The 25,344-nt window shown below is 40.4% G+C and overlaps 2 protein-coding genes across 4 annotated transcripts in view; both read left to right on the top strand.

Annotated features, from left to right (window-relative positions):
- Positions 1–29: 29 nt before the first annotated feature.
- arsb (arylsulfatase B) lies at positions 30–20,557 on the top strand. Its single transcript, XM_049018657.1, has 8 exons — positions 30–435; positions 717–903; positions 1,795–1,985; positions 2,457–2,664; positions 5,997–6,240; positions 10,144–10,214; positions 18,355–18,483; positions 19,198–20,557. The coding sequence occupies exons 1-8, from the start codon at positions 169–171 to the stop codon at positions 19,461–19,463; spliced, it is 1,563 nt and encodes a 520-aa protein (XP_048874614.1). The 5' UTR covers positions 30–168; the 3' UTR covers positions 19,464–20,557.
- A 1,008-nt stretch (positions 20,558–21,565) lies between these two features.
- LOC125745651 (LHFPL tetraspan subfamily member 2a protein-like) overlaps positions 21,566–25,344 on the top strand; it is a 48,668-nt gene continuing 44,889 nt past the window's right edge. For 2 of the 3 annotated variants that reach the window (XM_049018683.1, XM_049018685.1), the window contains exon 1: positions 21,566–21,976. The gene's annotated coding sequence lies outside the window, so the exon portion shown is untranslated. The remainder of the gene's footprint in view (positions 21,977–25,344) is intronic. The other variant, XM_049018684.1, reaches the window with a different exon arrangement.

Below are 25,344 nucleotides of genomic sequence, written 5' to 3'. Positions count from 1 at the left end.
ATCCCGACCGGAACAACCATGATAATACGGTCTGCTGTGCAGTTGCAGTTACGAAATTAAGTACAGCATGGCGCAAAACCACGTGCCTGTATCTTTAAAAACGCAAGAGCTTCCTTTAGACTGCAACTTCCTCCTTTATTCCTGTAACGTACCCGACCGGCAGCTAGAATGGTGACTTTAGCCCTAAGTGCCTGCTTCCTCCTGGGGGTTTGTTTGATATTAGGCTTTCCTTCTTCAGAGGCTGCCAGGACACAGCCGCACATCGTGTTTATTTTAGCCGACGACTACGGCTGGAACGACGTGGGTTACCATGGCTCCGAGATCAAGACGCCCAACCTGGACGAGCTTTCAGGTGCCGGAATCCGACTGGAAAACTACTATGTGCAGCCGCTGTGCACGCCGTCCAGAAACCAGCTCATGACGGGGAGATACCAGGTGACTGTCAGCTGATGCCTGCCAAGCCAGGCGCCTCAAATAAACTGTGCAAAAGTACCAAAACGCAGCGATCCTAGGGTCTAGCAATAAGTCAGTGTTGATGTAATATTTATTTGACTGTTAAGTGTTTTATGAAATAAACACACTCGCATTGCTTTGAGGCTTCTTGAAGTCCATCGTCCTCCGTTTTTGACAATTAAGATGGGTCATAAAAGATAAGAGGAAGTAAACAGCCGTGTAAATGCAGCCCCGAACATGCCGTGTGTCTCGCTCTGTATCAGATCCGTACAGGTATGCAGCACCAGATCATCTGGCCATGCCAGCCGTACTGCGTGCCTCTGGAAGAGAAGCTCCTGCCTCAGCTGATGAGAGAAGCTGGTTATAATACTCACATGGTGGGCAAGTGGCATCTGGGCATGTATAAGAAGGACTGCCTGCCCACTCGCAGAGGCTTCGACTCCTACTTTGGTGAGCTCTGGAATTTGCGTCTCAGATGCTGTCAGTCTAATAATTTAGTAACTTAATTATGAATATAAATGCATCATCACTTGGTTCTGAATATGGCTGTAGATGCATAGCCCTAAGTGGTTTACGTTGTCAATGAAAGAAAGTTATTGTAGTTGAGAAAATGCATTCATTCATATGGATGCAAGGGTGTAATTTTTTTGGTATCAGATGGATGCACTAATGCAAATGCGGTACTTTTCTGTTGTGATGAAGAGGGAACTGAGCTGGAAGGCAAAGCTTTCAATTTACCAGTTGTTCTACATTCCTACCCTCACCTATGGTCATGAGCTCTGAGTAGTGACTAAAAGAATGAGATTGCTAGTACAAGCAGCAGAAATGAGCTCAGACATTTGGGAGGGGCTCAAAGTAGAGCCGCTGCTCCTCCGCATCGAAAGGAGCCAGATGAGGTGGTCCGGGCATCTGTCTAGTATGCCTCCTGGACACTTCCCTGGGGAGGTGCTTTTGGGCATGTCCAACTGGGAGGTGGCCCTGGGGCAGACCCAGGACGCGCTGGAGAGATTATATATCTCAACTGGCCTGTGAACACCTTGGTATTCCCCCTGGTGGTGCTGGAGGAGGTGGCTGGTCTGGGTATCCCTGCTTAGACTGCTGACCCAACCCCAGATAAACTTAAGATGATGGATGGATGGATGGATGGATTGTTGGATGAGTGGTAAAATGAAAAGGTACGCATGCTACAACATAGAAAACTGTAATAGTTTAAATGTGCCAATAGGACACAAGATAAATTCTTTTGTTGTGAAATATAATGATGTTGTGGTTTATTTGTTTGGTGTGTAGCACAAGTGGAGTATGTCACGTAAAAGTTGTTAACTTGCATCTCACCCGCAGGTTATCTCACAGGCAGCGAGGACTACTTCACCCACAATCGATGCGTCATCATTCCGCCCAACAACGAGACTCGGTGTGCACTGGATTTCAGGGACGGCGAGGATGTGGCTGCCGGGTTCACAGGACAGTATTCGACGCACCTCTTTACGGAGAAAGCCACCGATATCATTAAAAAGCATGACCTGGCCAAGGTACGGGGGAAATCAACATCTAAGCAATTACACATGGAAGACATAGAAAGACATTTTTAGGACACAATCATTTCATCCTGCCTGGATATCTTCTGCTGTCTTTGATTAGCAGTATAATATCAGACTTCAGGTTTCTGATGCATCTAGGTAACTGGCAACTGCGAGGCCTGTTATCTGTCACTGGATGTTCTGTTGCTTTTTTATGCTTAGGTATTTCTGGTCATTTTGCTGTTTTTTTTCCCCTTGCCACTTGGTTTGTCTTGTGGACAGTTTGTCTTCTTAAGCAGGCAGCTATGCTGTTGGCAGTCAGTCAAGGCCATTCGAAAAGCCCCAGCTTCGAATGTTAATTTACTGTTAGTTTTATAGTAAATATTCATCCCATAGGTTATGCCGTTGGTTTTTGAGTAACTGATTAACATCCTTAGCTTCACTGTTCCCATTCTGGTCCTGAGTGCTCTCCTGTCTCCCCAGCCCCTCTTCCTGTACGTGGCCTTTCAGGCTGTCCATGCCCCACTGGAAGTCCCAGAGCCCTATCTGGAACCTTACTCCTTCATCCAGGACCATAAGCGCAGGTACTATGCAGCCATGGTGTCGGCCATGGATGAGGCCGTGGGCAACATCAGTCGAGCCCTGCAGCAGAGTGGACTGTGGGACAACACTGTGCTGGTCTTCTCCACAGGTATGGTGCGTCCTGTACAGCCATCTCTGCAGGGAGAACACAGGTGTTGCTCCAGAACACCATGTAAAATTCTATGATTGATCACTATTGTGTTCAATACTCATCCATCCATCCATCCATCCATTCACTCACACATGGACACCAGTGGGCAATTTGGTAACCCCAATTAGCCTCAGAATGTTTTTTGGACGGGGGGGGGGACCAGAGTACCTGGAGGAAACCCCACAACAACACAGAGAGAACATGCAAACTCCATACACAGAACCCAGGTCCCAAAGGTGTGACACCACAGTGCCAACCACTGCCCCACCGTGCCACCCCTGTGTTCAATACTTTATATTGCTAAATATAATAGATAATAGGGTAATACAGGATCTAAGGGGTGGCCATGGCCTCCAGTAGTTAATATGTGATCACCCCGGTTGCCACTACTCATCAAAAAATACAAACAAGATATATGGAGCAGACCTGTGTGTTTCTAGCTCGATGATTAACATATAATGCTTGCAATTACCAAAATGCCCCCCCCCCCCCACATATTGACCTGCTGCCACCCCATTGCAATGACTGGGTCTTGTCTGGCCATCCCATTGTGCAAGGTCTGACTACCCTCTTGTATTTATCTTACAGTAACATCGTAGAAATGTAAAAATAAGGAAGAATGACTTTCGTTTTTGTGGTTTCCTTAGTATTCTGTACTGATGAGTACTCATGGAGTACATGTGTTCTCAATACTATTTTACTTATTAGCAATGGTTACGAATGTAAGTGGCTGTTCCTAAATTTCTTGTTACATGAGCTAAAAGTCTTGAGTATGGTGGTCTTCAAAGTAACAGAAGAACTTGATCATGACAGATATTCCTCGAAAAGTTGTATGGCTAAATTGTCATTTTGAAATTCAAACGGCTCAAATTGCAAAACATGATTTTAAGTTAAGTGATCTTTTACACAACCACTGCTACAGCATAGAAACAAGGTATTTTCTTTGTTTATGAATAGGTAAATAACAAATATACAGTTGCTAACAAAAATATCTAGGCTGAAATAACCCTGGTAGGAAAAGATTGTATTTTCATTAACGAAAACTAAAACTATGAGAACATTTTCATAAACTGGTATGAAAATAAAATAAACTACACCTATACAAAATCTCTATGTAAAACTTCTGAGAAGAAATGGAAAAAACAGTCAAATACTGTCATCATTTTCCAGTGCTATTTAGATGAGGTACTAATTTGTTTTTGTTTAATTGGCTTTAATAATACCTGGATCATGTTTTGCCCATTTGTAGGACATTAGGACATTATGTGCACTGTATATTCATTTAGTATTCTCTCAACATCAGACACACTCAACTTTCAGTCTATCCCTGGAAATAAAATTACTAAAACTGAAACCAAAATATATAGAAACTAAATAGAAATATCTTTAAAAAAACAAATACAACCACACTGAAAATGAACTAAAAGTAAACTTGATTTCTAATGAAAATGTAAAAATAATATGAAAATAAAAACCGAAAAACTTCTAAAATCAAAAGTAATAACTCTGGTTTCAGCTTATTTGTTTTATTTAAATTCTGAGGATTTTCTGCAGTTATTATTATGCAGAAAGTAACTGTTCATCCATAACTAAAATATCCACTAGGGGTCGCCCGTTTACTTTTATTGGGAGTTTCTTTGCACAGTGATTGCTGACTGACATTTATCTTTCCCAGTGACCAATAATTCTGCGCAGCATACTGTTTAGGACATGGATGTTCAAAGCAGTATGTATCACCATTTTAAAGGATTTATCAATATTGGTATTGGAAAAATTATCGGTAAATATTGGTTCATTTTGGACCATTGGCTGATGGCCAATATCGGTCTATATCGATAGTTGGCCAGTACAATCGGTGCATCTCTAATCTTCCCTATATTTCCTTTAATGAAGAATGCTAGCTACAGTGATTTTTGCCTGCAGAAGTGTTCCGCACTGAGTGTAGCAACTCCTGTTATTCTGTGACCTTTATAAATAAGAAATCCAGGAACTTTAACTGCCAGAACTCTTGATGTCATTGTTTTTCCAGTCACTTGACACGTATATGCAGGTATGTGTCTGTGCCCGTATCCGTGTCTGTGCTGAGTTGCAGCTGCTCAAGAAAATTAGCAAAATTGCAGATTTTAAATATCCAAATGTTCTGTATTCATTTTATGCTGTTGATCTGGTTATATGTCTGGAATGGAAATTTATTCTTCCTGACTTCAATTGATATCCCAGACCTCAGTCCAGAATGTTGCATTTGCCTCCGAAACCTATTTCCGTCATTTAGGAATGATTTCTTCTTGCTGAACCACTTCCCGCACAGAAACAGGAACCAAATCTCTAAGCTTCCAGAATCATGTTCCCAGCTCCCGACTTTTAACAGTTACTTACCGAACACAATGAAGTGAACCAGCAAGGTGTCAAATGATGATGGCTGCTGGCACAGAGTCCAACCTGGATTGAAAATAACTTAGAAGGCAGTAAAGCACTTTGCAGAGCCTCGCTTTCCCCAAAGCTACTGGCCCTCGGCTCTGCTGTTATTCCCCAGGCTGCTGGCATCGCTTCCCAGCCGTTAACTGGTATTGACGTTGGGCAGGCCTGGAAAATGCTGCCGGGGTGTTCAAAGCAGCCCCCGGTTGCTCCTCGTTTCACCTCACTGAGATCACTTCCTCATTTCCCTCAAAACTTCCCAGATGTGTCGAAAGCAGAGCGGGGGCACGGGAAGGGGGCGGCGATTAAAGTGAAGTAAATGAAGAGCAGACTTGTGTCATGAATGGGAAGGTGATAGAAGATAGTGTTTTAACCGCCAATGTGTGTTAAGTACAGGAGGCTAATGTTCATTAGCCTGTTTGGCTGCAGACCTGCAACATCCTCTTCTTAACCAATGTCTGTGGTTACTGACAGACTTACATGCATTTTGAAATAAGTAGGCTAGGCTACGCTTATATATATATCATGCTTGTGTATCTAGACTGCCATATTTGGAAATTGATATATAACTTTTTCCAGCAATATAAAGAAAGAATAAACATCTGCTTACTCTTCCCGGATGTGCATTAGAAATTACTTTAAACCTTGCATGATTCACTTTTTGGAATTAAATAATATTTTGTAGACAAGGTTACACTAGTTGACCACTAGGGGTCACTGAATAATTGCTGATAATGCAGAAAGATGCATATGTCAGGTATGCTTGTATTACCTGTTTTAACTAATGAAAATGAGTCGCGTTCTATTCAGGCCTTTTTAATATGTCAAATTCACATGAAGTGAGAGAGAACTGTGGCTTGTTTTTGTCCTGATAGATAATGGGGGGCAGACGCTGTATGGAGGCAACAACTGGCCACTGCGTGGCAGGAAGTGGTCTCTGTGGGAAGGCGGCGTGCGCGGCGTCGGCTTCGTCACCAGCCCTCTCCTGGCGCTCCCCAGGACCATCAGCAAAGAGCTTATCCACATCTCTGACTGGCTGCCCACTCTGGTGGGCCTGGCAGGGGGGACCACCAACGGAACACAGCCTCTGGACGGATTCGACGTCTGGGGCACGGTCAGGTGAGAGCAGAGCCGCAACCTGTGCAGTGCCTCCGCTCCAGTTCATTACTGTGTGTTTATTTCTCCATTTTAAGTAAACGGAAAACTAAAAGGTAACTATGGGTTTTTCAGACTTATAGTATATAACGTTCTATGGTATAGATTCTAGACTCTTAAATGTGTATATATGTGTATATATATATGTGTGTGTGTGTGTATGTATGTATGTATGTATGTATGTATGTGTATGTGTATATATATATATATATATATATATATATATATATATATATATATGTATATATATATATATATGTATATATGTGTGTGTGTGTGTGTGTGTGTGTGTGTGTGTGTGTGTGTGTGTGTGTAAAACTTCCAAATTTTAAGAAAATAGAAAAAAACAATTACAGTTTAAATATTAAATCAGTGTTATCAGTCAAATCAAAATAGTCTTTCAATGTCAGCTTCAGATATGATGCATGGAGTGACACACAGCTGAAATATCATTCTTCTTGGTCAGAGTGCAAATGAAGTAATTAACAGAATATAAATACTAGGACGTATAAGCATATCGACATGACATTTAAAGATCTAGATATTAAGAAAGACAGAGATTGTTAAACACCTGCTGCCTGGAGAAAGATTGTGCAAATTAATACAGAGGTTTGCCATTGGTTCGGAAAGATTGTGCACATTGGTACAGAAGTTTGTGATGCAAGTAGACTGTACCACAAATAGATTTAATTACGAGAGTTATTTACTGTATACAAAGTTCTATACTATAGTTCTTAATGGTTAACAGCTACATTTTATTTATTTAGCAGATGTAATTCAAAGCAGCACACACAATTGAAAGAAAGCAGGCTCAGATAGTGCCTGAAGCAATGGGGGGGTTAAAATCACTTTGCCAGATCTGGGATTTGAACTGGCAACCTTCCGATCAGAGGTAGGCCGTCCTAATCTACTGAACCACACAGCATCCCCTCTAAGCACAGCCTCCGATGAAAAAAATTTTGAAATTATAACTGATTACCCTGTAAAAGTGTTTGCGGCCTTCGAGCTCCTATGAGACCAGTTCCCAGGAAGGATGGTCCCAGAGGTGAAAATGGACGTTGTCACTGTAACCATGTCATGTTCCCAGAATATAATAGAACCACTTATTGCTTCATTCTGCCCCACCCACACAGAAAAAGGCTACCTTTTATACTGACACAATGGGGCGGTGTGTATCTGTACGGCCCCCCTCAAACTCATTTCATGTCCTGGCCCTCATTGTCAGAGGATGGGTGTTGTCATAAGATCACACGTCCTATCTGTAAAGTCAGTGTCCTCTACCTCCTCCTGCTCATCTTCATGAATGTCCCAAACAAGGGTTCTGGGGACGTCATTCCCCAGACTAGGCACCATCCCATCGCCTTGAGTTTCCTTCCTTTTCCAAGGGGAAATGTTTATCTCTGCTCTGCTCTTTCTCTGGACTGGCACCCAAAGCCAGGCACAGGCAAGCTGTCAGATACGCAAGCATTTTCCCTCATCTGATATCTCCTATGGTGTCGGCCCTCTCTGTAGAGTTTCGTCGGTCAATGGCCCTTTTGTTGCTGAAGTGATGAGGTGTCAAAGAGAAGGAAATTCCCCAAGTCTTTCTCACCAGTGTTTTTTTTTTCTTTCTTTTCCATTTGCAGTGATACATGGCCGCAGTAGAGGGTGGGTTTCTTTCAGCTGCTTTGTTTCTGTAACATGTCTGTGACTCATTCTGGAAGCGGTGGTCTAGTCCTCCTCGAAACGGTACCTTTGATCTTCCCTGTGATCACATTGTTTTTGTTCGGTGTTTGTCATTGAAAATGTTACCTGTTAAGTCCATAAAAGGGCAATTTCCCTGTTAGTTGTTCATTTTTAGTGTTTGCTTCATTCACAGTAGCTGATGAATATAGGTCATTTTTCACTTTATAGGACAGTCACCATAAGGATTTAATGTAATTGTTGTAGTTTACTGTAAGGTAACAGGATAATAGCCTTTTTTTAACTGGATATCTGTTTAAATCATTTTTATGATATGACTGTCACTTCTGACGTATCAGATATCATTCCAGTGGAACCTTGTTGCCGTCAGCTTTTGGGTCTTTGTTCTGGGAAGTCCTCCAGGTTCCCCTCTCAGCTCCTAGCAGACAGTGTTCCCTGCCTTTTATTGTATGTATTAGCCTGAATGTGTGGGAATTATAATTAGGATCTGTAAGTCTACTGAAAACTGAAGCTTTGGCTATGAGGGCACAGCTGATATTTTAAATAATTAAATAAAATATCCATCCTGTTTAAGGCAGAAGTTTGTTTCTGTAGATGGTGCAAATGTTGATTTGACCTGCACTATGACTTGACTTTTGTCTACCCCAGACTTTAGCAAATTTTTCCCGAGATATTGCATGTGCTCTATTGGTGCTTTTTCCAAAATATGAGGTGTTTGTCTTTTCGTACATTTCTGACTGAGAAAATTTTTATGATTTTGTTATATGGTATGGCACAAACACTTACTTTAAAGCCTGCTTATCAATGTCAAGGCGTGTAATGAGCGTCTATGATTGCTGCTATAATGGCAATGGTTATTAAGCTCATACGTATAAAATGTCACTGCGTTCTCATTTTACAGTTTCACTGCATATTTTCTTGTTTTACTGCAGATTATCACTGCTGTAGGAAGCCATCATGATGTTATAAGATGGTTGTGTGGAAAGCCTGGGTAACTTGCAGACGTAACTGAGATATGTGAATTTCAGAGTGGACCACAGTTTTGTTTCTGAGGTTTCTATCGTAGAGACGCACTGGGGTTGGTTGTGGGTAACAGGACAGTGTTAATTACCGCAAAGGTCTTCCAATCAGTAGGGGTAAAAGACACAACGAAAAATAAACAAAATTGGTCTATGTAATTGTTAAAAAAGTAAAACGCATGAATATACAGTACTTGCCAAAAGTTGGGACACCCCAAACCGCCTACAAAGGAGAGTGATAGTTTTGCATCACATGACCAGGCCACCTGACCTAAACACAATAGAAATGGTTTTGGAGGAGTTTGACTAGAGAGTGAAGGAAAAGCAGGCAGTAAGTGCTCAGCATATATGTGGGACCTTCTTCATGACAGCTGGGAAAGCATCCCAGGAGGCCACCACATGAAACCGGCCTAGAAAAGAAAGTACTGGTATCTAGGCCCTGGAGCAATTGGGGTTAAGGGTCTTGCTCAAGGGCCTAATGGTGGGATCACTCTGCCGACCCAAGGATTTGAACCGGCAACCTTCTGAGTCCCAACCCACAGAGCTGCCTTACCCCCTTAACAAATTATTTTTAAAATACTTTTTTTGGTCAGTTAATAATTCCATATGTTATTTAGTGTTGATGCCTTTACAGTTATTCTAAAATGTAGTGAATAGTACAAATAAGCCTTCCTATGGGTAGGTGTGTCAAACCTTTGACTGGTACTCTATGAGGAAAAGAGTGATATGATAACGTGAATCACTCCTCTCTGCCCTATGGAGAGTGAGAACACCCCACTCACAATATTGTCATGATGTAATGTTGGCAATAATAAAAAGGAAGGGTCAAATTGCTACCTACCGCATTGCTACCAAAAATGGCAGGAGTTTGAATAAACATTTATAATGTGTGTTTGTCCTCTGTTTACTGTTGCCTCTGAAAGTGAGGGCCACAATGAAGTGGACATGATTTACACGGCAGTTACCTTAAAAGGCATGTTCTTCATAATCACCCATCAAAACACAGTTACAGTCACCTGTGCACACCCACAATCAGCATGAACCTATGAAGGCACTCGTCTGCTGGATGTCGTTAGTCAGCTTTGGCCATGTCTTAGGATTTCCCCTGGGTCGTGGGCAATAAGGGGGGAAGTGATGAAAATCCTGATAATTCTGTCATTTACAGCAAAGGGAACCCTTCACCTAGAGTGGAGCTGCTGCACAACATTGACCAGATGTACGTCGACACTGCACCATGTGAGTTGGCTTTGTGCCTTTACCCCATCCTTTAAAGCTCTAACCCTTCGTGTATTGACACCGTCACTATTCGATCTGCAGCCGCACGAACAGCTCCAGCAGTTCGCAGTCCATTTTGTTTTTTACTCAAGTGAGCTTCCAGTCCCCACTAACACTGTGCACTACATAATGTCCGCCCCCTTGTCAGTTCAATAGGAAGAGGAGCATCTGTATGACAGTATTAAAAATAATACCTTCGGGATTTCAGAATATATCGTAACACCCTCACATCACCCAAGCCTAGTACACAGAACATTCTGTAAGATCTGAAAAGCTTTGGTTGTTCATTGCTGGATTTAGAACAGTTTAAATACACATCCGGGCATCACTGTGAATTAATACTGGAGGTTAAAGATTAGAAAGCAAAATGCAGAAGTTCAGCTTTTATGCGAGGTGTGTAACCTCTGTAAGGAAATTAACCAAAATGTGTGCAATCTGGACCAGTTATGCATCACACAGAATGTTAACTACACATGTGCAGTGATAACTGGTCCATGATCAGTTAAGACACTAAATGAATCAGAGCAGCATGGGGGTTAACCCTTCAACAAGGAGTTGTCTCCTTGTTTTCTAACGCTCAACTTCCACATTAATAAGCCTGTTTAGGCTGACTTTGATTGCAGAGTTTACGGTAGCTTGCGTGATTAATTTTTTTTTCTTTTTAAATGTTGTATACTGGGGTGAAATGTCTGAAACGTATAGCTGTACACAAAAATAGACCCTGGCCAAGCCTACTGTATATGTGTTTAGTATGTTACTAGACCACAAACTCGGGCTTTAATGTCTCTCAGTTGTTTGGCTCAGTTTTCATATGATGTCACTGTCAGTCTTAATTCAAAACATATAGCCGGGTGTAGCTTCCCTGATTCTTGTTTAAGCTGTGGTATAGAATAAGCAGCAGATCAGGAAAAAATACATGTGTGTGACTTGCAATGGCTTTTCCACAAAGGTATAACTTATTCATGTTTATAGGCTGAAGAGTAATAGAATTTGATACATCCTGCCTTTTGGCTGCCCTTCAGTGGACAGTATGGCTCATTTTCGTGTATGTGTAGGTCGCCTCTGTGGCCTTGTCCTGTACTATTATGTAGCTGATTGGTGTTTTTGGCAGAAGTTTTCAGGCCTACTTCTGGCCAAAGCTCAGTTGAGCAATTCATTGGCTGTGACTGAGCTGAAGTTTAGGCAAATCACATCAAATTATATTAAGCTAAATGCATTAGCTTTGATGTTTCATAAAAAAAAATCTTTTTGACAAAGAATTTATGTAAGAGGTTTGGTGTGGCCAACAGGGTAGCCCATCCTGTGGTTCCCATGCCCCAGTGCATGTGCTGTAAAAATGATGTCATCCTTTGGATGAGAGGTCCTGACTCTCTCTCAGGTCATAAAAGATCCCTGAACATCTTTCAAAAGAGTAAGAGTGTCCTGATTAATATTACCTACTGCGATTCTTTCAAATCTGGAGTCCTAATCGTCACCTATATCTAACTGGTGAATTCTCTCCTGCCCCTTCACCACCTTAGTGTGTAGTGAGCGTACTGGTACAAAATGGCTGCAGTCACATCATCCAGGTGGGTGTTACACAGTGGTGGTGGTTGAAGTGGTCTTCCATTGGTTCTGTAAAGTGCTTTTGGTGTCTTGAAAAGCTCAATATAAATATTAAATTCATTCATTCACTCATTCATTCAACTGAATAAATGTATTTTTCTTACTTCAGCAGATTGTCATTATGATTGGGCCATTGTTTCAGTGTTGTATTCTTTATAAAGGGCAAAGTAAAGATCTTTGCTCATTTATTTTTAATTACAGGTAGGCTGGTCCCTGGCTTTTGATAAATTTTCTTCATGTGGATTGGAAATGCAAGAGTAACTCCTCAAATGATGAGTTTGCTTAGCCTTATTTGAACTTCATTCAGTCAAAACTCCAGTCAAGATTTGTTAAATAAGATCTGAGTTAGACTAGGACTTGGGCAAAGAATCCTTGATTTACTGTTGGATTTCTGCATTTGCTGTTGCGTCATGGACATTGGAAATCAACAGTACATCTTTATATCTGTGCTCAGTTAGTCAAAGATTAGATGCTCTGAGGACATTATTTGATTAAATAAATCTTATCAGCTCCAAAATACAATATTCTTGGGTTATGGAAATGTGACTGTTATTGCCAAGCCTGGTAAATTGTATTTCGGGTGAATGACATCTTAAATTGGCAACAGGACCTATGGAAAAGGCAGAGGATTTCCGTAGAGAAAACCAGGGCGACTTTGTCAAAGCTTACATGAACAAGGCCATTTGAATCCAGTGCAAATGTTAGTGGTTTGGATTTTCATGAAGAATGTGTCATATTTGAATTAGACTGATGTCCACACTCACACACACACACGCACACACAGACTGTTGGAAGTCATACTCACACCCAGATGGAAAAGATTTCCTTTTTTTGCACTGTATCTGAACTCACTGTATGTATTTTACTTGTTGTTTTATCACCCTTTGTTACACTTTCACTGTACATGTGTTATAAATCAAACAACAAGGAATCAAATTATGTTGGCACTATATTTACAGGTTCTCTTCTCTTTCTACAGTTTTACGTAACAATCAATATCAATATATTTGTCTATATTTGTTTCTCCACCAAACCAGCTGGGGGTGTCCCCTCCTCTCTCCCCCCCCCCACCTTGTTTCTCCACTGTGTTGGAATGCCCTGTGTGAGGATGCAGTACAGCCATGTAAAGAGTACCCAGATGCACTGGGGCATGTTCAGATGGTGCTTTTGCTGTGACAACTTCTACACCTAAGCTCTGTAATCTTTCTCCGGCTTTAATTTTTCAGTTTTAGACAGAAAAACTGTTTATTTTACGAGGCATGTCAGTGCTTCATTTGTGCGTCTACGGTATGAGCTCTTTGTTGTCCTTGTTTGAACTCTACTAGATTTTCTTGCACCTTGTTATGCAGCAGGGCAGGTTATAAGAGTTTTTTTTCTTTCTTTATCATCAATTTTCTTCTCTGAACCATAGATCCTGGTCCTAAGCCGGTATAAGACGCATGAGCAAGCTAGGTCTAGTGCATAGGTCTTTAGGCCCAGTACAAGTTAAACGATGAGGAATGTGACAAACTGGAACTGAGCAGTGGAATAAGCAAGTGTTGGATGGAGGGTTCACCCGTGTGACTCAAAAAGATGCAAGTGTGGTAGGTTCAGGGTTAATGGGGGGCTGGTATGGCTGAGACCACGGCATGACAGCCATCCATACAGCTGCCAACTGCTTTTTCAGTTTTGAACGGGTGGAATCTTCCCCAGGCAGCATATGACAGGGGAACTCCCAGGACAGGACATCTATCCTCCCCTGGGGACCTACTGCACATCTATTATGGGCAAATGGGACTGTGATGTGTTTGGGCTGTGAGAGGCATGCCCGGTGGGATTTGTACCCCGGTACTGGAGGTGTGACACCACAGTGCTCCCCACTCAGCCACCCTGTCAGCCCAAAGAACCACTGTTATTTCAGCAGGAATAGTGGTAAAAAAAGAGGAGACCAAGCCCAGATTTGTGAACTTAGGACAGAAAGAAATGAGAAAGTATCCTTTTTAATGAATCTACTTGAGTTCTTTGAGGAAGCTACAAGAGGAATTGATCACAAAAAGGCCTACAATGTGATCTACTTAGATTTCTAAAAGGCCTTTGTTGTCCCCCACAAATGCTTAATCTCAAAGCTGCAGGGATTTTAGGAACTGTAGCAGCTTGGATCGAAAACTGGGTAACTGCCCGGAAGCAGTGAGTAGTTATTAGAGGCACAATGTCACAGTGGGCCTGCGTTCATAGTGGGGTACTGCAGGGTTCAGTTGTAGGACCACTATTATTCCTAATTTACATTAATGATATTGACACCAATACATACAGTAAACTGGTTAAATTTGCAGATGACACCAAGGTGGCAGATACTGATCTAGCAGCAGAGAAGCTACAACGGGATCTGGCTTAATTAGCAACTGGGCTGATACCTGGCAGATGAAATTTAACATAGATAAATGTAAGGTAATCCATACAGGGAGCAGAAATAAAGTACAGATATTTTATGGGTTCAACTGAAATAAAAGTAGCTGATTACGAGAAAGACCTCAGTGTGTATGTTGTTGCTTTTTAGAGGAATATCTTATGAGGAGAGGTTAGCTGAGCTGAATCTGTTTAGCTTCAAGCAAAGGAGACTAAGGGGGGACATGATCGAGATACATAAGATTTTAACAGGTCTGGATGCTGTTCAGCCAAATGGCAATTTCAATATTAGTTTAAATACTAGAACTCTTGGCCATAAGTGTAAATTAGTGGGAGAACATTTTAAAACAAATTTGAGGAAGCATTTCTTTACACAGTGTGTAGTTGGAGTATGGAATAGTCTTCCTGCTAGTGTAGCGCAAACTAAAACCCTGGGTTCCATTAAATCAGAGCTAGATAACTAATAGCTCTCTTAAGTTGAGTTCTCTTAAGTTCTCTCCAAACAAGCTTGATGGGGCAAATGGCCTCCTCTCGTTTGTAAATTTCTTATGTTCTTATGTAGAGCATGCAGATTGCTCATCTCACCCTAGCATCAGCTCTCCGATTTGGATCACAGTAAGGAAACTATCTGAACACATCAAGTTATGTCCGTTTCAGGATTGACAGGATGTGGACTGAATTAACTGCAATAATTATGGTCACCTAATTCTCCTGTGGCCCATTTCCTCTCCTCACACAAGCCTTTGAGGAAACTTCCTTCCAAGAATTATGCAGTTCGCCCCATACCAACCACCAGACCACTGCTCCCAGTTAATAAATATAATGCACTGGAACCTTTTAGTGGGGAAGGATACATGTAAACAAATTATAAAAAAAATCTTCATTAGAGCGGATTATAATGTTACGGGGTAAGGAGCCAAGAACATGAGAGAATGCATTGCCATACTCTCCAGTGAGCTGCTCTTGTATTGGATGGGAGATGCAGTGGACATTTTCCCGGTCTGTCTAAATAGTAATGCAGTGTTCATGCCAGAATCACAATCAGCTTTATTAGCCATGTGCAGCCCGAGTACAAGACAGTTGTTTTGGTGTAATTGGTCACATTAACTTAAAATAAGGTGATTTGCAAAAATATCATTAGATAGAATATAGCAGAGTAATAACCAACAAGAAATGGGTTAACAGAATGGCAAAGGAATGAGAATGAATATTATATACCTAGAAACTGCAGTATTTTTAAAGTTGTGCCATGTTGTTATATAGTGGATGGATGATGAGGATGTCCACTAGGACCTGGCCTCACAAAGAGAAATGTTTGAGCCACATAGGAAGTATGGCAGGAGTGATAAAAACGGAGTGTGAAGTTCCTAAATAGTCTTTTACCAAGTTCCAGATTCAGCTTTAATTGTGTAGCCATAACCCTGGAATGTGACCCACTTTCATCCCATTTACTGTGGCAGCTGGAAAGGTGCTGAAGGTCACCGAATGTGCAATTATATATTTTTGGAAAGACAATGGCTTTTGTGTCTCAGTCTCCTTTGTTGAGTGCTCTCCTGTGCTGTGATCCTGCTGTTCACTGTTTTCAATTATTAGTCCTTTGCAACATCACTGTTTCATGATCTTTAACCCAATGCCCAGAATTCCAGTTATCTGGGTAAGCTCTGTTTGTTCTCCGGACTCCTGTCTTACGATTTGCTCCTTTAGATGAACAACAGTATCATGTGGTCCTGTTTCATCCTGATCCAAAGATGTGTTCACAAGAGCTGCTTCTCCAGTTTGCGCCTCTGCTGTGGGACTCTCTCTCTCTCTGAGTTCTCTGACTAACATGATACACATGGTCAGTGACTCAGAACAAGGAACAGGCCTTTTATACCATTTGGGCAAAGAGTTTTCCCAAACTGCATAAGGTTTGTTTTACAGGTTTCAGTGCTCAAGAGTGAAATACACTCTCTATCTCTGCATGGGGAATTTTTCTGGAAGGGACTATGCTGACATGGATATAATAGCTATCAGAAAGCACATGTCTGACTTAGTCTCTACCCCCTGTGCTGTCTTCACTTCGTGACAGTAATGAAAGTTTTCTCTAACTTCATCTTATTTGCCTCAAATGTTCTCAGCAGAACAGGCCAGAAATGTGAAGCAGTGTTGCCTCCTGCGTACCCAGTCCGATTAGCTACCTTTATCCACCTGGATTTCTTTTTTTTTCCCCAGAAAAAGTCAAAACAAGTACTGCCATTACGCCAAGTGGCCTGCCGGCTTTGAAACGCAGGTGTTTATGTGCTTCAGACCAGAAAGTTGGTCCAGAGCTCGCCAGACTGAATAAATACCCAGGCTTCTGGAAGAAAAGGACATTTTTAATAATTACACAGCTAAAAAACACTTATGTGTTACCAGTCCTACTGGTGCTCAAGATGTCCTGATTAAAATATGAAGTCCCGGTTGCTGGTGTACTGTGTCCAATCCCAGTGCATACTACTGGTGCTAACAAGAGAAGATAAGCAAAAGCAGATGCAGCAAGTAATGACTAACAGACCATCTTAACAACTAAGACAATGCAATAGAGTGCACTGAATGCACATAAAACTCATAAGGGACAGCACATAAGAGCAATACAGTGTTTGCCAATAGCAATATAGCTGCACTTTGACTGATGTACAAAAAACCGTATACACATTTCTTGGGGAGCCCAGAAAAAGCTAGTTAGAGTCAACCAGTCTCTCAAAATAAATTTTACCTTTGATATATTCTTTATTTATACCTAGAATAAATACATATTGATATGTGTTAGCAGCCATTTTGAAATATATCACTATCTTACTCCCATCCATCCATTTTTTGTAACTGGTTTTCTTAGCCAGGGTCGCGGGGGGTTCGGAGATAGTTCATCTTACTTTAAAAATATAAATGGAATATTCTTCTGCAAATGCCCAAACTATTAGCACCTTTGAACAATTTGGGATCCTGTATCTACAGATGTCCATTTTCACTATATGTAATTGTAATATGTGTTTCTACACAACAAATTAACCTGAAAAATAAATGAACTGTTCTTTAGCAATAGATTTGTATGTTTTTTTTTTTTTATATGGATAACCAGATATCTCCAGTGTTCCCAGTGTCTTTATAGGCTTCTTGAATTGCCTCTGGATGTTGTACAATGTGAAGAAATCCCTAAGCCAATGAATGCCAACAAATACATATGTTATATGTCATTTAAATTTAAATCTGATATAAACTAGTTTATTCCCTGTATAATTGATCTGGATCTGACATTCTACAAGGAAAAGCAAAGTTATCCCACTTATCACATACAATAAGTCACCTTGGGTTTTTCTGTTCCCAGAACTGAAATGGTACACCACGCCCCACCTTGTCCTTGAATTTCTGACAGCCGGGACCAGAACTCTGTGATTGGATCACGGAATTGGCTGAGGGGCCGGTTGTCTGTTTCTGACATCGCTGGGCAAAAATAAGTGCTGAGTGTCACCCAGGCCCAAAGCCCCCCCACCCCCTATGCATGAACTCACTGAATACTGAGTTAGTTCCAGATGTGGGAAGCCATTAGGGGTACTTCTTTGTCATTCCTTAATATGAAGAACATTCCCTTCCATTATGCTGGAAGGCGAGGTCTGTTCACTAGGTGTCTACTGCTGTGTCCAACAACCTTTAGACAATAATGGCAAGTTTTTGTGAGCTTAGGGAATTAGTTATTGTACATCTTCACATATGCAGCCTGATTGAAAGAAACCTGCATTTACGGAAGTTCATCTCACAAGCAGTTGTGGACACTGATGCTAACTGGGATTTGTGCGCTTAAATGTATTGCAGTGTCAGGGACAGGCTTCAGGAACGTCTCAATGTTGACGGAGGACATTTCCAGCACCTAAGAGACTAAACTTGACCCAAGCAGTACTGTAAAACAATGACTATAAACCTACTTTTGACCTTCTCTGTAAATTTCTTAGGCATTCCCCTTCTGCCGTACCTTGTTCCTCGTTATTTTTACCTCTACCGTTTAGGCACTTCTGTGTTGTCACTGTGTCTATATGTTAGTTTGGCGCTTGAGGAGATGAGGCTCTGCTTTCAGTTTATGTTCCTCACTGCTCTCCAGGTCCTGGAAGGGAATCCAGAATGAAGGCCCCAGCCATCAATCACAGTCCATGGTCTGACTCAAAATTCAATGTCTCTGTTCATGCTGGCATCCGATACAAGAACTGGAAGCTGCTTACTGGGGATCCAGGTAATTCCATTGGACATTCATGTCACTTTTTGATGGGTGTTTGTTTAGTCCAGAGGTGGAAAATCAGTACATTTAGGATTTTCTTTAGCAAGGTATAACCTTGGTAATACTTTGATCAACACTAATGGAGTTTTACTGGTGAATCACCAGTTCCAGTTTTGTCATTTTGTTTATTTTTTCTAGTGAAATTGGGAAATCTAAAAAAATTAAAATAAATTCATACTTCAAGAATTACAAATTCATAATTCATGCTACTTAAGACACCCACAGTTCTGTGAGCAAAACCCATTACAAAGTATGTCGTAGCTCTTGTTTTAACTTTGCTGGGGGATGTCACAAAGTTATAACAAATGTTATGGCCCTCAGTGAGCACCTGGTGAAAGCCAGGCAGCTATATAATAATAATAATAATAATAATAATAATAATAATAATAATAATACGTGTTAGCACTATTCTTCATCCATTACTCATTTATCTGATGCTTTTATCCAAAGCACCTTACAATAGAGGGAAGGATTACAATTTATGTTTTTGCTTCCTGGGATTGGAACCCACAACCTTTGTGCTCTTAGCGCAATGCTCTACTTTGTTGAGCTACAGAATTAGAAGTTTCCAAGATTGTTATGAACAATAGTGAAACAAATAGCTACGATTGCAATATTCCATGTGAAGAGTAAAAAAAATGTTATACTGGTCCCCTTGTGTCCATTTAGGCTGTGACCACTGGTTCCCACCTCCTCAGCTGTCCAACAGCTCAGAATCCAGTAGGATGGATGCTTCCCTCAAGCCTGTACAGCTCTTCAACATTGAATCAGACCCTGAGGAGAGGCATGAGGTTTCTCAGCATCACCCGGAAGTGGTGCATTTTCTCCTAGACAGACTCGAGTATTACGCCAAGGCTGCCAAACCTATCAACTATCCTGACGATGACCCCAAGTGCGACCCGGGGCCCAGCGGAGCCTGGGGTCCTTGGGCCTAGTCTGAGATTGACAGTCAGAGGGCTGATCACTCCCCTTTCATTTTTAAAGTGGCCATAAGAGGGAGAAATCAGGTGAAAACTCTATGAATGCAAGCCACTGTTTTACTTGATCGTGTTTAATACTGTTATATCTTTTTATACTCTCCAGAAATACAAAAAATTTATATATTTTAATATATCATGCTAGATTATACATATGTGAGAGATTATTTTGTATAATAGAAACTTTTTAGAACAACTAATTGAGTACTCTATATATAAATATAATGTCCAATATTCTTTTAGCTGAGGATGATGGTCATTTTCTTACAGAAATTCTAATTTACTGTAGCAGACAATCCAGGGATTCTGTCGGTGTTGCCACTGTTCTAAATGGATAAAGCAATTAAAACAGAAACAGTTTGACAGTCTTTAAAATATATAACAGCTTTATATGATGATATTTCTGTTATTTTAATAATTTAATGTTAGTGGATTTCAGCAGCATTATATTAGTGATCAAATGTTTTTGTACACAGAATGAATGTCTGTGCATCCCTACAGTCTAATTCAAATTTTTAGTTTTATGTTTAATACCGACGTGCTTCACATAGCAAAAAAAAAAAAATGGACCAAAAGCAAACAAGCACACAGGGATACGTGATCATCCTGCGTATGTTTTAATTAGGTTTCTTTGCTTAAACGATTTTAAATTGTGTTAACAGCTCTCATTCCGCAGAATCATGGTTTTACAAACGTCCATTTTCAAGGCTGATTCACATCCATCTCTTAACACTATCCCCTAATTTGGTGTTGCCCAAAAAAAGGATTAGGCTGGGAAACACTGCCCTAATTTTCTATCAGGCTTGGTTCAGCCATCTGTCACTCACATAATAGTATGAAAAGATGGGTGGAAAGAATTGCTTGTGTGTGTGTGATTTTTTTTTTTTTACAGCTGTCATCTGAAACAAAAGGGACAGAATGTGCTAAAGTTGCACTTTGTTATAGGCTGTGAAGGAAAATGTACCCATTACCTTGTATAATTCTTATGACTCATTGCTGTGGATGATTATTACACTTTTCTTTTGAAAGAGAAATACATTTTTTCAATAAAACTGGCATGTTGTGTCATATGTCTAAGGAACTTGAGATTTGCAGTTAGGATCTGAGAAAGCAATGAAACACCCTTAACACTATGGTTTCACCATGTCATTTATTATTTCCCCTGGTTTGCTCCTTCTTGTTTTATGTTAGATTTTCCTTGCCCTCCTTGTCATTATAAATCCTATGAGCATCATCATGCCTGTATTTGAAGCTGCTCCTCTGGGCCTGTAAGGTCTTATGCCTATTTTTCAGTCACATGATCCTGCGATGTCCACCTCATGTGCGGTAAACACTACCCACAGTAGATCCATGGCCTTGATATTCATTTTCAAGTCCTTTTTGGGTGGACATATTAATGATTTGGTGGTCTGCTTGATGTCTGAACCCTTGTGATTCTTACAGGAAATAGCAGTCAAAATAAAAGTCTTCTCATACAGGTCTTTCTGGAAAACCTCTTCCCTTCACAGTAAACAAACAGTCCTAGAGCCGACTGAATCTCTTTATCTCAGTTCTGTCACAGAATTTGTCTTCAGTAATGCAGTAATTCAGATGTGAAACCATTTTTTGGAAGACCGATTTATTGAAAATGCATCTTGCATTGTTTGAAGTCTGGAGATGTCTACATAGCGATATGAATGGAATTGTGGACTCAGGCACTAGACCCTTGGCTTTATGTTTACTATGTGAAGATTAACCACTTGCTTTGAGGTTTAGTCATGGTGAAGGGCATGATCAGTTTCCATAGAGACCTAACTTCTCTATTGGATAAACAAAACTGATTATATCCTTGGCTCACTAGCATTAACAGATCCTGTGTATTATTTAAAAGCAACACTTGTGTTTTTTGTTCAGTATTTATTCTGGACTGTATTTGTTAAGGTTTTATTTTCTGTTACTTTCAATTCGTATATATTTAGGCAAATTTTGTTTTAACTCAAGTTTCATGCGGTAAACTAATTCTTTCTTTGTCCCAGGCAAACTGATCATTAAGGAGAACTGCTGACACTTCATAATCTCCTCACAAAAGAAAAGTTTTTTATGGGTGTCTGCACAGCAAAGTAACAAGCACAGAGGGGAAATCAAAAGTTTTGTTTCTGACTGACCCAGTACGTGATGTGTGTCAGTAGGGCTCCGTGGGTTGGTTCAGAGGTTCGGCTTTGAATGAAGACGACGTCATAATGCCTGTAGGTTGGCACTAGAGATAATTCGGGTAAGGAAGAAAACGTCTCCGGTTACTTACTCAATAGCGAGGGGGCAAAGCAAGGAAAAGGGGGAAAAAGCATTAAAGCGTCTGCCCAAAGCGGAAACATCTAGGCAACGAATACTTTGTTAAAACCTCGAGGAATTTAACCAGCTAATTGTGAGGGAAAAACGTCCGCATCCTGGATGTAACTCATTCATTTTGGAACATTTCTGCATCGGGGAAATTCGTAAGTGCCAAAATGCTTGTAATAATAGGATATTTAGTTTAAGTTTTCCTTATCCAGCTGCTTATTTGTCGCTGCTGAACCTTTTACTTTGGTGGTTTCGTTTAGAAACCACTTTAAAGCTAGAGCTAGCTGCATTTCAGTGATTGGGACCATAGATCCCAAATCGGATAAAGCAGAGTCGTGGCAGCGGCGTAACAGCCAGATTTATCCGGAGTGTGAGATTTCATGGATGTATAACTACGGCTGCTGACACTTTATTCTGGGTTTCTAGCTGCATTAACAGTTAATAGCAAACGATTATAATCATCTATAAAGAATTCTAGCGAAAAACCACAAACTAACCGCTTTTTGTGTCCCCTTTGAACTAAACTGTATGCAGGAAGAAAGCGTAGCCAATACATGGGACTGCACCGGTTACTGGTTAATTAAGCCTTATGTGTTTAAATGGTGGGCTACATTATCAATGATAAGTCAACGATAAAAAAAAATTGAATAAAGTTAACCACGGTTCCATATCACTTGATGAAGTTGACAAGAAATCCATAGTTTGTAGGAGTTTTAAAAAAAATTATTTCGCGACTGCAATAGTTTAAGCATGGGGAAAATACGCTAGTAATCCAATTTATGAGTTTGGCGGTTTACAAAAGTGTCTGAAAATGTCGTTTAATGAGGACGAACCATATTCCACACCAAATCCTGTTTTGCTAGACCTAAAAACCGTGCATCTCTGAGTCTATGGAAATATCACTTTCAGGGGAAAAGAGGGGCTTCTGTTTTTAATTTAGCTACCAAAGACTTATACTCATGCAAAAGCACTATACTTATTTAACACAAAGGCTGCCAGCACGAAATTTTGATCGGAACTGAAATTGAGAACGAGCCTTTTGCGCCTTTTCTTATTACTGAAGTTTATGCGTTGATTTCAGATTGGACATTCTGTAGATATTTCAGTGTTGTTATATTGTTTCTCGTACTAGTTAATTTGCCCGTTTATATGACCATTCCTTATAACGGACTGAACATACAGATGGTTCTCTTTCATATGCATATTAGGTCTGTCCTCCATTTCTCAGTCCGGGAATGGTCCTTAAGAAGCAGTGCTGCTTTGGAGAAGTTTCCCCCAACACACAAAGAGTGCCTATAGTATCAACACTGGGCTTCCTCTTATCTGTCTCATATTTTCACAATACATTAAGAGAGGGAGCTGCTTTCAGATCTTTTCACGAAAGCGCTTAACATTGGTCTGACAGTTTGGGAAGCATGTATACTAATCCGATTTTGCATAACTTGTTCTCTCTGGCATTGTGGTGCAACGTAGCCACAAATCGGCTTTTTTACCACGTCGTTTGCTTGTGTGGCCTCACATATAACAAAGCAACAGTGAGCCGGTTTAATACGACTAATACGAAACTCCTGGAATAAGTAATGCCGATCGCGGCACGTTTTCTATGACGTCATTCCGTCCGGTCAATTTATGTTGCCTGATGGAAATAATCACGGCGGATGAATAAAGGCATTTGGAGAAATTGGCTTAGAGATATGGACAGTTGTGGTATCTCTTAAAAGTTGGTATTCTTGAAAGATTCAGATGTGACTTTTATCTTTGCCAGTATGTGCACTTCAAATCCTTTTTACAGGTTGGGGCTTATTTATCCATCTTTTTTGAGGCCATAACCTGCCCTAAAATGGGACGCAGTCGTACCCCACAGAAGGAGGGGGTTTCCAATATACCGATGAATATGCAGTATTAGTTTGAAAAGTTGGATTTAAAAACGTTGAATATTTTTTTTTTTCTGTGGGCGGCACTAGCTTCTGGCTCGTTTCCTTGTGATGCTGTGGGCCTTGAATGAAGTGCTTGGCTCAGTGGACTGCACACATGGCCAGACTAAATGGGAAATGTTATAGCAAAACAGTGTCCAGAAATGTAAATGGCTATTAATATCGTTTTATTAGCATTTTTTCTGAAGACCAAATTTAGGTAAACCCATGCATATTTTCCCATTTTGTGTATGGTAAAACAGGTCATTTGTGGCTATTAACTAAATAACGATATCGAGCTGTGGTCATCCATAGGTAGCGGGATTTCTGTGGACGTGATCCTTTGTTACTTATCTGCCCTGTGAAGAGTAGAAACCAAATGTAGGCTGCTTATGGACATGGAGAACCATCATTTGTTCAGCTTCAGGTTGCTGGTAGTGCAGAACACAGTTTCCTTAGTAGGTTCTTTTAATGTTATTTTTACAGGATGGTGGACTTTCAAGGACTGGGAAAAAAGAAGCAATCAACCCGTATTGTAGGTGCATCGTTCATCTCTATTGGGACTAGTTAGCATTTTTTGAATAGATCACATGATATATTTGACTGTACTCCCCTCCTACAAATGAAATCACTGACCACACAGTAGGCCCTCGATGTTAGAGGCATTTTGTTTTGTGCAACATGTGTGTGTCGCTTCCGTCACAGCTGTTATTAATGCTTTCTAGGGGGCAGTAATGCTTGTCTATGATTGAACAAACCAAAGCCATGAGAGAATTGAGCGTGATCAATCATCTTTTCAAACAAACATTAATGAGAGGGCCTGATTGGACTAAGTGGTATTTAGCTTTGCAGAGCAAGGACTTGAGATGTAGCCTGTTTGAAAAACTCTTGTGAAAAATGTGCGTACAAGGGGATAGGACAAGGCTACTGTTTAATTAAGCTCTTTCCTTGGAAGTAAGGTTAAACAAAACAATATCCACCACATGTATAGCTTTTAGGTTTATAATATTCATAATTTATAATGTTACCTTCATATAATATTGATGTTCTATCACTTCTCACTTGTTTTATTTAAAAAAAAGACGTTATAGTATATGATTGTCACAAGTCATGAGGCTTTCCTGACTCTGTCAGAACATGATAGAATGTATAATTCCAAAGTGGTAAATGAACTTCATAATAAATTGTACTATGCTAATCTATCATGTAGATTATAAAAAAATAGCCTTGACTGACAGAGGTGGTTTTGTTGAATTTTTGTGGTAAATTTCTTTCTGTATCTGTCGCATCTTGAGAGGACACATTAAATGGTGTCTCATTAGTCTTAGGCCAGATCAGTGATTAAAGTAGCTGGAGGTTTTTTTTGTTGCTGTTTTTAATGAGTATATCAGTCATTTTGAATGAGAAAGCTTAAGCTTTTACTTTTCACAATGACCGTAAAATTGTCTATAATTAAGTATAAATGCACACAATATTTTTTTTCATCACTGTACACAGCTTCTCCCCCATGTTCAGTCAGATTGCACTCTAACGACCGCAGTGTAATTAGGTTCGGAATGCTTTATTTTGATTGAACAAGGCTTGTGTTTGTGATTATATCCATTTCTGGT

The sequence above is a fragment of the Brienomyrus brachyistius genome, chromosome 7 (genome assembly GCF_023856365.1).
Source record: "Brienomyrus brachyistius isolate T26 chromosome 7, BBRACH_0.4, whole genome shotgun sequence".
NCBI lineage: Eukaryota > Metazoa > Chordata > Actinopteri > Osteoglossiformes > Mormyridae > Brienomyrus > Brienomyrus brachyistius.
The sequence above is the reverse complement of the archived record's forward strand: the minus strand, read 5'-3'. Positions and strand labels throughout refer to the sequence as shown.